Source organism: Lacerta agilis, chromosome 13 (assembly GCF_009819535.1).
Source record: "Lacerta agilis isolate rLacAgi1 chromosome 13, rLacAgi1.pri, whole genome shotgun sequence".
Classification (NCBI taxonomy): domain Eukaryota; kingdom Metazoa; phylum Chordata; class Lepidosauria; order Squamata; family Lacertidae; genus Lacerta; species Lacerta agilis.
This window is the reverse complement of record NC_046324.1, coordinates 28,952,995-28,966,351: the sequence shown is the minus strand read 5'-3', so window position 1 is coordinate 28,966,351 and position 13,357 is coordinate 28,952,995. Positions and strand designations below refer to the sequence as shown.

At 43.2% G+C, this 13,357-nt stretch overlaps 2 protein-coding genes and 1 non-coding gene across 6 annotated transcripts in view; 1 reads left to right on the top strand and 2 right to left on the bottom strand.

Annotated features, from left to right (window-relative positions):
- Positions 1 to 1,365: 1,365 nt before the first annotated feature.
- On the bottom strand, positions 1,366 to 6,719 carry LOC117056639 (zinc finger BED domain-containing protein 1-like). The gene is made up of 3 exons (XM_033167187.1): positions 6,663 to 6,719; positions 4,218 to 4,430; positions 1,366 to 3,373 (listed from the first exon to the last, which is right to left on the bottom strand). The coding sequence occupies exons 2-3, from the start codon at positions 4,328 to 4,330 to the stop codon at positions 1,438 to 1,440; spliced, it is 2,049 nt and encodes a 682-aa protein (XP_033023078.1). The 5' UTR covers positions 4,331 to 4,430; positions 6,663 to 6,719; the 3' UTR covers positions 1,366 to 1,437.
- Positions 6,720 to 6,852: 133 nt separating this feature from the next.
- Positions 6,853 to 6,935, bottom strand: LOC117057233. The gene has a single exon (XR_004427818.1). It is a non-coding gene; the product is annotated as a small nucleolar RNA SNORD60 (small nucleolar RNA).
- A 1,710-nt stretch (positions 6,936 to 8,645) lies between these two features.
- The window catches only part of TRAF7 (TNF receptor associated factor 7), a 34,310-nt gene continuing 29,598 nt past the window's right edge, over positions 8,646 to 13,357 (top strand). For 2 of the 4 annotated variants that reach the window (XM_033166603.1, XM_033166600.1), the window contains exon 1: positions 8,647 to 8,829. The gene's annotated coding sequence lies outside the window, so the exon portion shown is untranslated. Of the gene's footprint in view, positions 8,830 to 11,190; positions 11,311 to 13,357 lie in introns of those variants that run through there. The other 2 variants (XM_033166601.1, XM_033166602.1) reach the window with 2 other exon arrangements.

The following is a 13,357-nucleotide window of genomic DNA, read 5'->3' as shown; positions in this document are numbered from 1 at the left end:
TTATCTACTTGCACTTTCATGTGCTTTCGAACTGCTAAGTTGGCAGGAGCTGGGACCGAGCAAATGGAGCTCACCCCTTCACAAGCATTGGAGCCGCTGACCTTCGGATTGGGAAGCCCCAGGCTCAGTGGTTTAGACCACAGCGAAAGCTCTTGGAAAACCAAAGGATTTTAAGTTTACCTTCTGAAAATGTCAGATATTATAAAAACACAGCCTTTCTGCATAAAATTTATCCTAAGCATACATTACCTTGTAATAATAAAACATTAGCTTATTTGGTTAGAGCATGCATAGGTAAACTAGGCCCACCAGATGTTTTGGGACTACAACTCCCATCATCCTTGGCTAACAGGACTAGTGGTTGGGGATGATGTGAATTGCAGTCGCAAAACATCTGGAGGGCAGTTTGCCTATGCCTGGGTTAGAGTATGGTGCTGATAATGCAAAGGTCGTGGGTTTGATCAGCATACAGGCCACCTGCATATTCCTGCACTGCAGGGAGTTGGACTAGTTGACCCCAGAGGTCCCTTCTAACACTGATTCAGCAAGCTGCTTTCTCTCATCTTCTGCCCACTTCTGCTTTTTGTTCAAGATAGGCGTCAAAGGTCAGTCTCACAATGGTTTCAACGGAAGACGTCTCAAAAGTCTCAAGGACTGATACCACTGTTTCATAATAGTCTTCCATCAGCCAATAGTGAGCACTGACCCGTAGCATGAAATCTTACATATTCTTGTGAAAAATATTGGCTGATGAAGACTATTACTAAACAGCAGTATCATTCCGGAAACACCCCTTGAGACTTTTGGGACATCTTCTGTTGAAACTTTTGAAAAACTATTGAGAAAACTTTAGGCATCTTCTGTCGAAACCTTTGAATAACCATTGAGACTGACCTTTGACACCTATCTTGAACACATGGCTTGATGTTCTGCACCACTAGTCTGTTACATTGTATATATGAACTCTAATAGATTTCTACTTTTTGAATATCATTATTCTATTATATATGCTCTAGCAGTTATTAGCCTACGCGTTGCGTCTATATTTCTGTGACTGGTTCTCATTGCAACACAGGGTTTTCGTTTTGGCACTTCTGCTTTTTGACTTGTCTGTTATGTTCAGGCAGATCTGGCAAGCCCAAGTGATGCATTGCAATAGAACCAGTCTCTGACAAGTTCCTTCACACAGATCTTCATTTCCTTAGGGTGCACGTACACTTATTATGAGCTTCCTATCTCCAACCAGCATCTGCAGGGCAGCCGAATCCAGAGGAAAGAATTTTTTTACACTTGCAATTAGATGTCAAAAATTGATTTTTTTTTACAGAATATTTTATTAAACAAAATTTACAAAATTTTGCCAGAAAAACTTGCATTTCTTTTATAAGCCAGGCAACGCTAGAAAGAACAGATAAAAATCTACAGAACGAAAATGTATTAAACAAAATTTACATTTTTTGCCAGGAAAATTTGCATTTCAGCATTCTCTGGCAATAGAGATGCCCTTTGTCTTTGAAGAACATTGCCAGCCGTGCTGAAAACACTTTCACATGGCACACTTGTTCCTGGGATAGCCAGAAACCTCTTTGCAAGCACCTTCAACATTGGGAAGGATGCCTCATGTGCCTTCCACCACATCAGAGGGCATTCATCAAAGTCCACTCTTGGCATAGCCATATAGCTTCTTAGCTCTTTTTCTGCTTTCAATTCAGACAACGGTGCTAATCCATCTTCCGCCAGGTCCTCCTCGTCCTCCTCTAAATCAAAAATTTTCGCCAAACCTTTTTTTGGCAGAGCAGGTGGAGTATTGGGCTCCGTAGAAGCAGCACACAGACTCCCATGCAAGTCTGCCATCTTCTTTATGGCCTCCTGCTTGACAGCCTCAGGAGCCTCCAAGAAACGCAGGCGAAACCTTGGGTCACACAACGAAGCAAGACCTAAAGTGGTTGTCATAGGTGCACTTTCATACTTTTCTGACAGTGCACCCAAAATTTCACATTTAATGTCTTGCAGCAGCACACTGTCTCCCTCATCAGGCTGGAGACTTTTCTTAATTTGTTTATAAAGTGGCAGAACAGATGAAGCAGTGAGATCATTGCTTCCACTTAGTGTCGTGGTGATGTCCTCTAACACAGTAGTTGCAGACACAAAGTCTTGTATAGCAGAGATATCGCACTCTTCCAACATCAAATGGTTTTTGGAGGGATAACCCAGAAACATGTCACTTAATGCACATTTGTTTTCAAGAAACGTTTGGCAGAGCTTAAATGTGCTCCACCATATTGTGGGACAAGCACTTGGCAAACTAACTTTCTCCATCTCAAGTATCTCTTGAGATCTGGCAAAGTCTCTTCTCATTTTCCAACTATGGCTAATGCTATTTTGCAGGTTTTTCAGTCTTGTAACTGCCTTTTTCAGCTGTGTCAAGTTTAAAGCTCGGTTAACCCCAACAGTTATATTGTGGGCAAAGCAGGAAATGTGCTCTAAACCAAGCTGCCTAACTACTTTTAGAATATTTGTACCATTATCAGTTGTACTGCAAAATATATTCTTCACATCTATGCCCCATTCCGATAATGTGTCTGTGAGCATTTCACAAAGATTATCTGAGTTGTGGTCCTTCAAAATGTTTTTACAGCCCAAGAAAGCATTAGTCAATTTCCACTCATCTGATATGAAATGTAGAGTCACGGCCAAAAATTGAGTGCCTGCTACTGATGTCCAGCAATCAGTAGTGATGACCAGTTCAGTCTCCTTTATCCGACTTACTTCTCTCTTCATTTTCTCCACGGTATTATTGTACAGCTGTGGAACTCCTTTGGTTGCAAAGTATTTTCTGCTGGGCAACTTATATCTTGGGTTTAGAGTGTTAACCATCTGGATAAATTTTGGGTGGTCCACTGTGTCGTAAGACTGCATGCATGTAGCCACATACTCTACGATTGCCTGAGTACAAGATTTCGGTGCCTTTGAATTGAGCGGCTGAACATCCAATGTTGTTTTCAGCCGTTTTTTGGGATTTTCTGCAACTGTTACTGTAGGCTCAGCAGTACTAACCGTTGTTGCAACTGGAGGATCATCAGCCTTATTGCATGAATCGGCGGAAATGTCTCTTGATGAAGAAGCCAACTCCCTAAATTTCAATGGGTGGTGAAACTTGAGGTGGCTACTTAGATTTGAGGTGTTTCCGCCTTTCGCAGATACCGAATGCAAACATATCTTACAAATGGCGACATTATCCATCACCACACGGTCATTTTCATCAGCAGGCAAGCCAAAATGCACCCAAACGGCACTTTTGGTTTTGGGCTTGGCTACCAAATGGTGATATTCAGGGCATTCCAAAGTACGGCGATGATGAGTTACATATAATCTGGGAAAATATTAAACAAAAAGAAAAAATCTAATTTTGAGGTATATGATATATGAAAAGTAACTCAATGAAGGCATTCTTCAACTAAACAATTAAAAGATTTCTGGAGAAAATATTAATGTCCTATATAGTCTTGGGGGCAAATTTAAAATTTTAGAAAGTAGTAATGGCAGTGGAGAGCTGAGCCACAGAGTTAACAGGGGCTGCACTGGGCAGGAATCAAAAGAAGCATGGGCTTTACGGTTTTTCCAAAATCATGATTTTTGCATAGCATACACACACATCATGATATATTGCCATGTCACATACTATGAAAATGTTATAATGATGTGGAATTCAGAACCGGTTTTGAGGGTACCTTGGTTTACGAACTTAATCTTGTTCCTGAAGTCTGTTCATAAACCAAAGCTTGCTTTCCCATAGCAGCGGGGGAACAACTTGGATTAAGAACGCTGCAAACCCGGAAGTAGGTGTTTTGGTTTGTGAACTTTGCCTTGGAATAAGAACATGTTTCACGGATTAAGTTTGTAAACCAAGGCACCACTGTACAGTATTGATATACAGTGGTGCCCCGCTAGATGAATGCCACGCTAGACGAAAAACTCGCTAGACGAAGGCATTCGTCTAGCGGGAGGCTGCCCCGCAAGACGAAAAAGTCTATGGGGCTGCCTCGCAAGACGAATTTTTTTCGTTTAGCGAAAACCGCGGTTTACATTGCCGCTTCGCTAGACGAAAAAACCGCTAGACAAAAAGATTCGTAGAACGAATTATTTTCGTCTAGCGGGGCACCACTGTTATCGCCCAGCCTCCCTCACGAATTTGTTCTCTTAGCAGCAGCCCGTACCTCATAACGTCTCGCAGAGTTGGGAGTTCAGAGGGCAACAATTCTCTGCTAGTTCCAATTAGATCGCTCACGTGCGCGGATGTCCCAAGACTTGATCTCTGATTAGAAGCCATTGTAGGTCAATTCCCACTGGTTAAGATGGTAGTAGTGGTAGTAGCAGCAGCAGCACTGACGGACAAGTAATTTTTAACACAACGATGAAGATTCTTCAATCTGTGAAAGAAGCAAATACAGCTACAGCACATTAATGAATTATATACGGAACTATAACATACAATTCAATATAAAAATATGCATAGTGTATAAATAATAAATAAAATCAATATAACTGCAGGTAAAAGGGACCCCTGACCATTAGGTCATGGTGGACGAATCTGGGGTTGCGGCACTCATCTCACTTTATTGGCAGAGGGAGCTGGCGTATAGCTTCCGGGTCATGTGGCTAGCATGACTAAGCCGCTTCTGTCGAACCAGAGCAGAGCACGGAAACGCTGTTTACCTTCCCGCTGGAGCGGTACCTATTTATCTACTTGCACTTTGACGTACTTTCAAACTGCTAGGTTGGCAGGAGCTGGGACCGAACAACGGGAGCTCACCCCGTCGCGGGGATTCAAACCACCGACCTTCCGAATGGCAAGCCCTAGGCTCAGTGGTTTAGACCACAGCGCCACCTATAAATTATTTTTATGCAATTTTACACATTTTTTAAAAATAAGACAAATTTAAAATTAAGTTGAATTCCACATAAATGTTAAAAATGTTTGTATGTACTTATTTAGCAAGCAAAACTAAATTATATTAATTCAACCAAAATATTTTTTGAATTCACAAGTCATGTTGCAACTTTTAGCACCCCTCATTTTTGGAATCGGGAACCTGGAAGTACCGGAACGAGTTACTTCCGGGTTCGGCAATTTGCACATGCGCACAAAATGATGTCACGTACATGCACAGAAGCGCCGAATCGCACCACGCACACGCAGCGCTTCAGGTTGCAGACCTTTCAGGTTGCGAACAGGGCTCCAGAACGGATCCCATTTGCAACCAGAGGTACCACTGTAACAAGCTGAAATTTAGGGATTTTCATCCAAGGAGCACCCTCTAGGTCTACTTATGTGTACAGTGCACAATGAAAAGTGTGTGGTAAATTTTCTTGGATGAAGGTTAAAAACTCCAATTAACAACCAACAACCAAAAATCTTTCCAGAATGTACAGTGGTACCTCGCTAGACGAATGCCTCGCTAGACGAAAGGCATTCGCTAGCGAAAGGCTGCCTCGCAAGACGAATTTTCCTATGGGCTTGCCTCGCAAGACGAAAAATTTCCGCGATTTCCCCCCGTCAAACTGCTCTTCCCCCGTTGGTGCTTTGCAAGATGAAATTTTCGCTATACGAGAGCACTCACAGAACGAATTAATTTTGTATTGCGAGGCACCACTGTATAAGTTATTGCTAGAGTGGCATACAAAAGATGAAATGGTAAAATCGACAATGGTTGATTGGGCCAAAGATATTGGACATAATATTATGTTAGAAGACTGGGAGAAGTTGTGGAAAATAGGTTTAAAATTTTCAGCATATATTTTGAGAGAAAATATCATGAAAATGATGTATAGATGGTATTTAACCCCGCTAAAGTTAGCAAAAATGTATCACGGTTCTTGCAATAAATGTTGGAAATGTAAGCAAACAGAAGGTACCCTTTCCCATATGTGGTGGACATGCCCGAAAGTAAGACTTCTGGGAGAAAATATATAACGAATTAAAGGTGTTGAAAAACACATTTACTAAGAGACCAGAGGCCTTCTTACTGGGCATTGTAAATCATGAAATCCCTTCAAAGGACAGGACAATCTTTATGTATGCCACAACAGCTGCAAGGACTTTACTAGCAAAGAACTGGAAAACTGAAGTGATTCAGACAGTAGAAGAATCGTAGATGAAAATGGACTATATGGAGCTTGCAGAACTGACCGGGAAGCTCCGAGACCAGAGGGACGATGCAGCGGAGAAAGATTGGAAGAAATTTAAAGAATACTTAAAAACCCATGTTAAGATTAATATCTAAGAAGAGAGCAGGCAGACCAGATAGGCTACAGATTTGAAATTAATATAAGGTACAGAAGCAGGTAGACGTTGTGATAAGGAAAATAGATTTAGATAAAGATTAGTTAGTAAAGATAAATTTAAAATGTTAAGAATTTACTAAGGATGATATTCAGTGAACGCATAAGGCGAGGATGTGAGGAAGACAACTAATGATGTTATGGAAATTTAATGTTTATTATTACCGTAATTTTGTATTTTTTTTCTTTTGTTTCTGTGTATTGTGTTTTCGTATTTTCTTTTGTTACTGTTTATTGTTTGTAGTGTTTGTAGGTTGGTGTTTGTTTTGCTTAAAACCAAATAAAATTCTTAAAAAAATAAAAACTCCAATTAACCTCACCACAAAGGCCTGGCACAACCCAGTGTCCTGCTTGATCACTTCTGATCCCAACATAGTCTCTTCTCTTGTGTGCTTCCTGAAGAAAATTAAAATAAGAATGAATCAAGTGCCAATAACACATTTTGTTTTCTAAATAGACAGGAGCAAGGTTCTAGCTTGAAAGGATGGTGCCTCTCTGAAACCAGCTTTTAAGCCTCAGCTCGTGCTCGTAATCAGTAAACTGGAACCAGTTTTCATACGAGGTGTCAGAAAATTAAGAGCTCATCATTGGCTGCTGATGGGCCTAACAGATTACCCACCCAGATTTTCCAAAATCAGTTTACGCTCCTCCCTATCTACTGGGCTCATATTATTTAGTGGCAGCAAACACACCTGGAAAGGTAAAGGAGGAGGCCTTAGAACAAGGAGCTCAGGTGCTGGACCTGGTCAAAGTGGGCCCATCTAGTCCTGCATCCCATTCTGAGAGTGGCCAACCAGATGCCTTGGGGAATTCTGTAATCATCCTATCCACGCTCAGAAAAATGAATGCTTCTCAAAAGTAGGAAAAAAGACCAAGGGAAGGAGGCCTCAACAAAGCCCTAAACCAGACTAGAGACCTACACATAAAACGAACTGGCCCAACAGCTCAACATGGATATGATAGAGTCCTGCTATGCTGCCGCAGAATGATCTGCAGCAGGAAGAGGCTGCAAGATCCTCCCTTTCTGAAAGGTAAAGGGTCCTTTGCAGGATCTAAAGCAGATCACTCATTCCATGAGAACTATGAGGCATGAACAAAAGAGGTTTAACCACCACCTTCAAAGTTCAAACTTTCATTAACTCATACAAACAGGTAAACGCATTGTCTCCTTTCTGGCCCTGCTGCCAGAAAATCAATTCGCCCTATCACTCATTGTGAGAGATCTAGCAGTTAGAACAGTGGTCTTTTAACTTTTCCAGAATCCAAACCTGAATTTGGGGACCAATTTCATAATTTTGGGCCATGTAGTTACATGGCCTTAGTGGCTTAGATAAGATCTCAACTAAGTAATGTTGCAGACCGGATGGAAACCTTGCTCAGCCATGAAATTCACTGTGTGACCCTGGACCAGGGTATAAATATATAAACTGCCACGTGGGATTAAAAAAACTATGGGTGTCATCCAATGTCAATCCCACTCAGGGCATAAGTATAGAAATTACTGGACCGAAGATTGCCCTGTCCATTAATTACCATTGGTTTACTCTGAAAAGGACTAACAGTGACTACAACTCTACACCAGGACGAGCTTTTCCATTCCTGTCTGATTTTAAAAGCAGTTACAGCATTTACGTAATATTCCAAAGCTTTAAACAGGTCTTAAGTAAATATAAAACATTTTAAATAAAAAACACAACTGCGTCTGTTAACACGTGATTTGTGCCCCTTTTCGAATGTCCTACTGTTGGTCAAGCGAGACTAACCACTATAGCCCTAGAAACCGGCCTTTCTACCCGCGTAAAGTCAGCCTTACCTTCAACCGTTCGAGCGCGAGCGGGAAAAAGAACGCGCAAGCTCGTGGAATCGGCTTTTATAAACTCGCCCCACATCCCAATTGGCTGGTTCTTGCGCAGGGACGTTAGCCAATTGCGTTACCCTGTCGCACGACCATCTGCAGCCAATCGTCTTCCTCCACCTACAGACTCTCTTTCCACTGGCCGACACAGTCTACAACTCCACGCCATTGCGTCCTCCCCCCGCCGCTATCATTGTCTCTCGGGACATTTGATTGGATAAGCCTAACGTGACTCAAAGTCGGCACAGCCATAGAGGCAAAAGAAATCAAGGTGGGGAGTAGACGGACACCCGCTCAGCGAGACCAATAAAAAAGCAGCCGGAAGGGTCGCGCGACACGCCGGTTGAGCAGGCGCTCATGGGATCTGTAGGCCACAGGCCGCAAAAGAGAAATCTCGGTGAAGCGCTGCACTGGGAGGAAAAACCACGAATCCCGGCAGCCCGCGCGGCGAGCGACGCGTGATCGTCATTTCCGGCCCGGCTTGCTGGGAGGCCCGGAGGTGGGGAGCAGACAACCAGGCGCTTGGCGGTGCAGGAGCTGGACTCTGCTGGGAGAAGGCGGGGGAGCCACCATGTGCCGGGGGGCCGCGCTTGGGCCGGCCGCCTCCTCCCCCCGCCACTCCCCCGCGTCAGGTGAGAGCGCGAGGGGCGGGGTCTGTGGGTGGCGAGGGGGAGGGGCCTCCTGAGACGGGCGCCCCTCCCTCCAGGTCCTGAGGGAGGGAAATTATTATTATCATCATCCTCATATTCTATATCTCTTCAAGGAGCTCAAGTTGGTATACGTGGCTTTTTCGTATCCCCAAATGCATTTTATCTTCACAACAACCCTGTGAGGTAGGTTAGACTAAGGTAGCATTATTCATTTACTACGTGATTTTTAGCATAATAAGGATATTGAGATTATACACACACACACTGCAATTTCACTGACGGCAGAGTATATGTATTTTTGCCTGCCCCTCCATTTTTATCCTCGCAACAAACCTGTGAGGTTGGCTATGTTGAATGTTAGTTACTGGCCCCAAGGGCTGTGATTCTGTTGTTGTTGTTGGTTGTATCATAGCTCTCTTCAAGGAGCTCAAGGTGGTATCTATGATTCTTTGTCGTCGGCGTCCATCCCCCCCCACCCCCGGCTCCTCCATTTTTCTCTACCCAACAACCCTGTAAGGTAGGTTAGGCTGAAACATAGTTACTGGCTCCAAGGTCACATTGCAGTGTACTACACGGTTAAGTAGGGCTTTAAATCCCCGATCTTTGTCCAATGCATCAGCCCCTTCTAGCATGGCTGTATAATGCTGTCTTCAAGAATTGGTGCCTGAGTTTGCATGTTTCTTCTCTCCTTGTGCCCTTTCCCTATGTGTCCTGTCTTGGATTGTAAGCCTGTGCATGCAAATTGTCTTATTTTAACTTATTCTATATAGGTTATTCTAGAGGGGTTGTTTGTTTTTCTGCTGAAGAGCACTACAAAAATGCTTTAAATCAGTGGGCAGAAAGCGTATTGAAATTTCTGGTAGGTTTCTGAGCAATTTCTTGTAGATTGAATAACTATAAACTATAATAGCTATAGCAAAATGCAACCCCACATTATAATAGTGAAATGAAGAAAGCTTTGTTGGGGGAGGGTAATCAGAATGAGGACTGGCGGTCCCCACCACCACCACCTTTGGTATTCTAAATGAATTTGGAGGCTCAGATTTCTTTATTTCTGCTCCTTCACACCAGTGCACACTCCTTGCACTTAGCAGATCTCAGGGATCTACAAGTAGATGTTAAAAAACAGAGTAGATTCCACAGACTTGAATCTTGACCAGACTTGCTTTAAATGTTGGTGCTGATTGGGGTGGCAGTCCAGTTGGGCACCTAACTGACTGCTCTAACTACTTCAGGGCAACCAAGGCAGTGTCTGATCCATACAAGGGCCTGCAGCTGGATTGCCACTACTTTCTCAGGCACCCTGTCCAAGAAGTGAGTACAGTGGTACCTCGAGTTAAAAACACCTCAGGTTACAAACTCCACTAACCTGGAAGAGTTACCTCAAGTTGAGAACTTTGCCCCAGGATGAGAACAGAAATCGTGTGCAGCGGCAGCAAGAGGCCCCATTAGCAAAAGCATGTGTCTAGTTAAGAACAGTTTCAGGTTAAGAACGGACCTCTGGAACAAATTAAGTTCGTAACTATACCACCGTATTTGTGACTGGACAGTTGTTATTTATCACTTCTGAGTGCTAAGAGGGGGCACACCATCATCTCTTTCAAGCCAGATGGCACACACCCCACCCCTGCAGCAACCCCCCCCCCTCCAAGATTTGGAGGGCCTTTGCAGTGTACTTCAGAGTTGGAGAACCTGTGACCCTCCAGATAATTGTTTCGCTACAATTGTCATCATCCCTTGCTGAGACTGAGGGGATTTGGAGTCCAATACCATCTGAAGGGTCGTAAGTTACCCACTCCTGCTCTAAGTCTGCCTGCACAACATACATTTAATCCCCATCCCTGAATCCTGGGCACTGTTGTTTACCCTCACAGGGCTACAATTCTCAGCACCCATAACAAACTATAGTTCCCTTGATTTTTTTCTGATAGGTGTGGGACCAGTGATGTGCTTTAAATGTACAGTGGGTACACAGCCTTAGTTTTTTTATGAGATTCTGATTTTATAATTTTTACAGTGGACTTCCTTGAGTTTGGGACAAGTGTTACATATAAATAAACAGCAATTTACTGTTTCAGTCTTAATCTTGCAGGCTGCAAGAATGTATTTCATGGGTTGCTTTTAAAAAACCCTTGATATGTTACAAATGGATAGGTTTTTTTAAAAAAAAGAAACACTTGCCCTTCTATGAGTAAGGAGGGCTTCCCTTTCTTGGTTGAAGCCTGTTGGGAATGGCTGAGATAGGGAAGTGCTAGATGATTGGCTGAGGTTGGTAGGGGATTTTCCTGATGAATTTACATATCGCCTATTGCTCTGCATGCCTTCCTATTTACATCACTGAGAGAGCAGACTACGGCAGAGGCCAGCAGGCATGCAAGAGACATTTTGAAAGAGGGAAATGTTTGCCTGAAATCTTCTCTGTGGAGTTTTTCTGCATGATTCAGCTCTCAGTCTGCATGTGAGGTAAAAGACTTCCTCTGTGGACTCTCTCGCTCTCACTGGGAAAATACTATGGCTCTGTGTGACGCCATCAGCAGATCACTAAACTGGTGCCCAAATCAGAGAGAATTGGAGTCAGTTGTGCCAGTTGAATAACTTGTGTGAGCTCAAATCGGTTTATGGACTTGAAAAACCTTCATGTTTTATTTTTCCAACTTAGATGCCACTATTCATCCTCACAGGCTCCCAAGGCAGTTAACTGTTTAGGTTCCTGTTTTGTATTAGCTCTTAATGGAGCTGTAGAAGGTTTTGAACTCTTAGGTGCCTGAGCAAAATGATGGTTTGAGGTGTCCTGGTTCTGACTGGTGTTAACTGTTTGCTGCTCTTTATTCCTACTCATGCTGGAGAGCTGCTGACTGTTGCCTCCTTCCTTGGAGGAAGGTGCAGTGTTCTGCCTATGGGCTATTGTGCTTCATAGTGGCTTTGTTTAACTTCCCTTTCATGCTTAGGAGGTTTTGTGTATAAGGAGGGCTTAAATGTTGGTGATTCCATAGTTTTCATTTCTCAGGGCAGCTCTTTAAGCCAGCCGGTCTTTCACCCATTAGGTGAAGTGCTACAGCTGTTTTCCGGGCTCTTGGGCCAGCTGAGGCAAAGGTTAGCCTTGTGCACTACTTTTTAATTTGGTTTTAGAACAAACAGTTGAAAATGACCTACCGTTTTCTTGCTTCTCTGCTTTCGTTACCTTTTGAGATGCAAGGAGGCTAGGTTCTGGTGGATTGTGAAATGGTGCTGGGGGTGGTGGTGGTGGAAAGCAGTGTGCTGTGATTTGTCAAGCAATAAATAGCAAGGGTCCAGGTGACTGGATTAAGACCTTCCTAATGTGCAGGTGCAGTGTTAGAAACTCTGATATATAAACTATGCACCAAATGGCTCCTTAAACCAGGGTTGCAGTCACCAAAACAGAATGTCTAGTTGCCATTTTTGGGTAACATGGCTCAGTCTAAACTGTTATTTTTCAATGGACGCACTGAGTCTGATTGATTCTCAGTTAAACATCTGGCTAATTCAGATGACAACCTTGACTAGGTTAAGAGCTTTGACAACTTAAAGAAAAAAAGTCACTTTATCCATGGACAGTCCTCATATATATTGGCCTGTTCCGACCTCTTTTTCTTAATGGTGACTGCTCCTGCTAAGGCTGCCCAGAAGAAGCATTAAGGTTCCAGAAATTCATTCCCAATTGTACAGATAAAATATAACTGATAGCATTCTACAGAATGGGGTATTAGCGTGTGAGAACAGTCCAGATCCAAATCCAGTGATTCCCAGGATGCACCTCCAGATGCTGGAGACGTCAGGTGCCATCCTGGCTGCTAGGCATCTTCACTTTGTCGCAAGTGGTTGATAGCCAGGTGCAAAATGCACCTGCTGCCTGACTAATTTTGAACACTACCCAGATGCATCCAGTATGAATGTGGGCTGTTTCTGGCTTTCTGCTAGGTTGGCACATCATAAATGAGCTCTATGCATTAGTTGCCATGGGTATATGTGACCAGTATTTCACGCAGCAAGCATGTGAAGTGTGAGTGACATGTCCTTAAGCACCAGAGCAGCAGATTAGTCCAAAGCCCCTGATAGAGGTCTCATGTAAGGTTTTGCATGCACCATTCACAAGTTACATATTTACAGCAGCAGTGTAGCAAATGTACTCTGAGTAGAGATGATTGCGGCATGGCAGAGGAGCTCTAACTGCACAGGGATGGAAGATACCTAGTGGTGCTGGCATAATCAATAATATAGCTAGAGTCCTGTTGGAACTAATCAAGGGTCTCTCTAGCTCAGCATCCTTTTTCCAGTGGTGACCAAGCCAATGTATCCAGGAAACCCAAAAGATAAAAATGCTGAAAGCCAGCTTTCACTCTTTAGGGATTACTTCTATGCTGAATTATGAAAATGTTCAGCTGTTTATTTGGCAGCATTGTAAAATGCCCAGGTGACTCAGCCTGACAACCACATGTGAAATACCTCTAAGGAAGTAATTGTGAACTGATTTCAATGCAGAGTGTCTTGG

Coding starts and splice junctions, on each gene's coding strand:
- LOC117056639 (XM_033167187.1), bottom strand. CDS start 4,330: ATGGCTTCTAATCAGAGATCAAGTCTTGGGACATCCGCGCACGTGAGC. Junction 3,374..4,217: donor ACTCTGCGAGACGTTATGAG/GTACGGGCTGCT, acceptor ATATTTTCCCAG/ATTATATGTAACTCATCATC.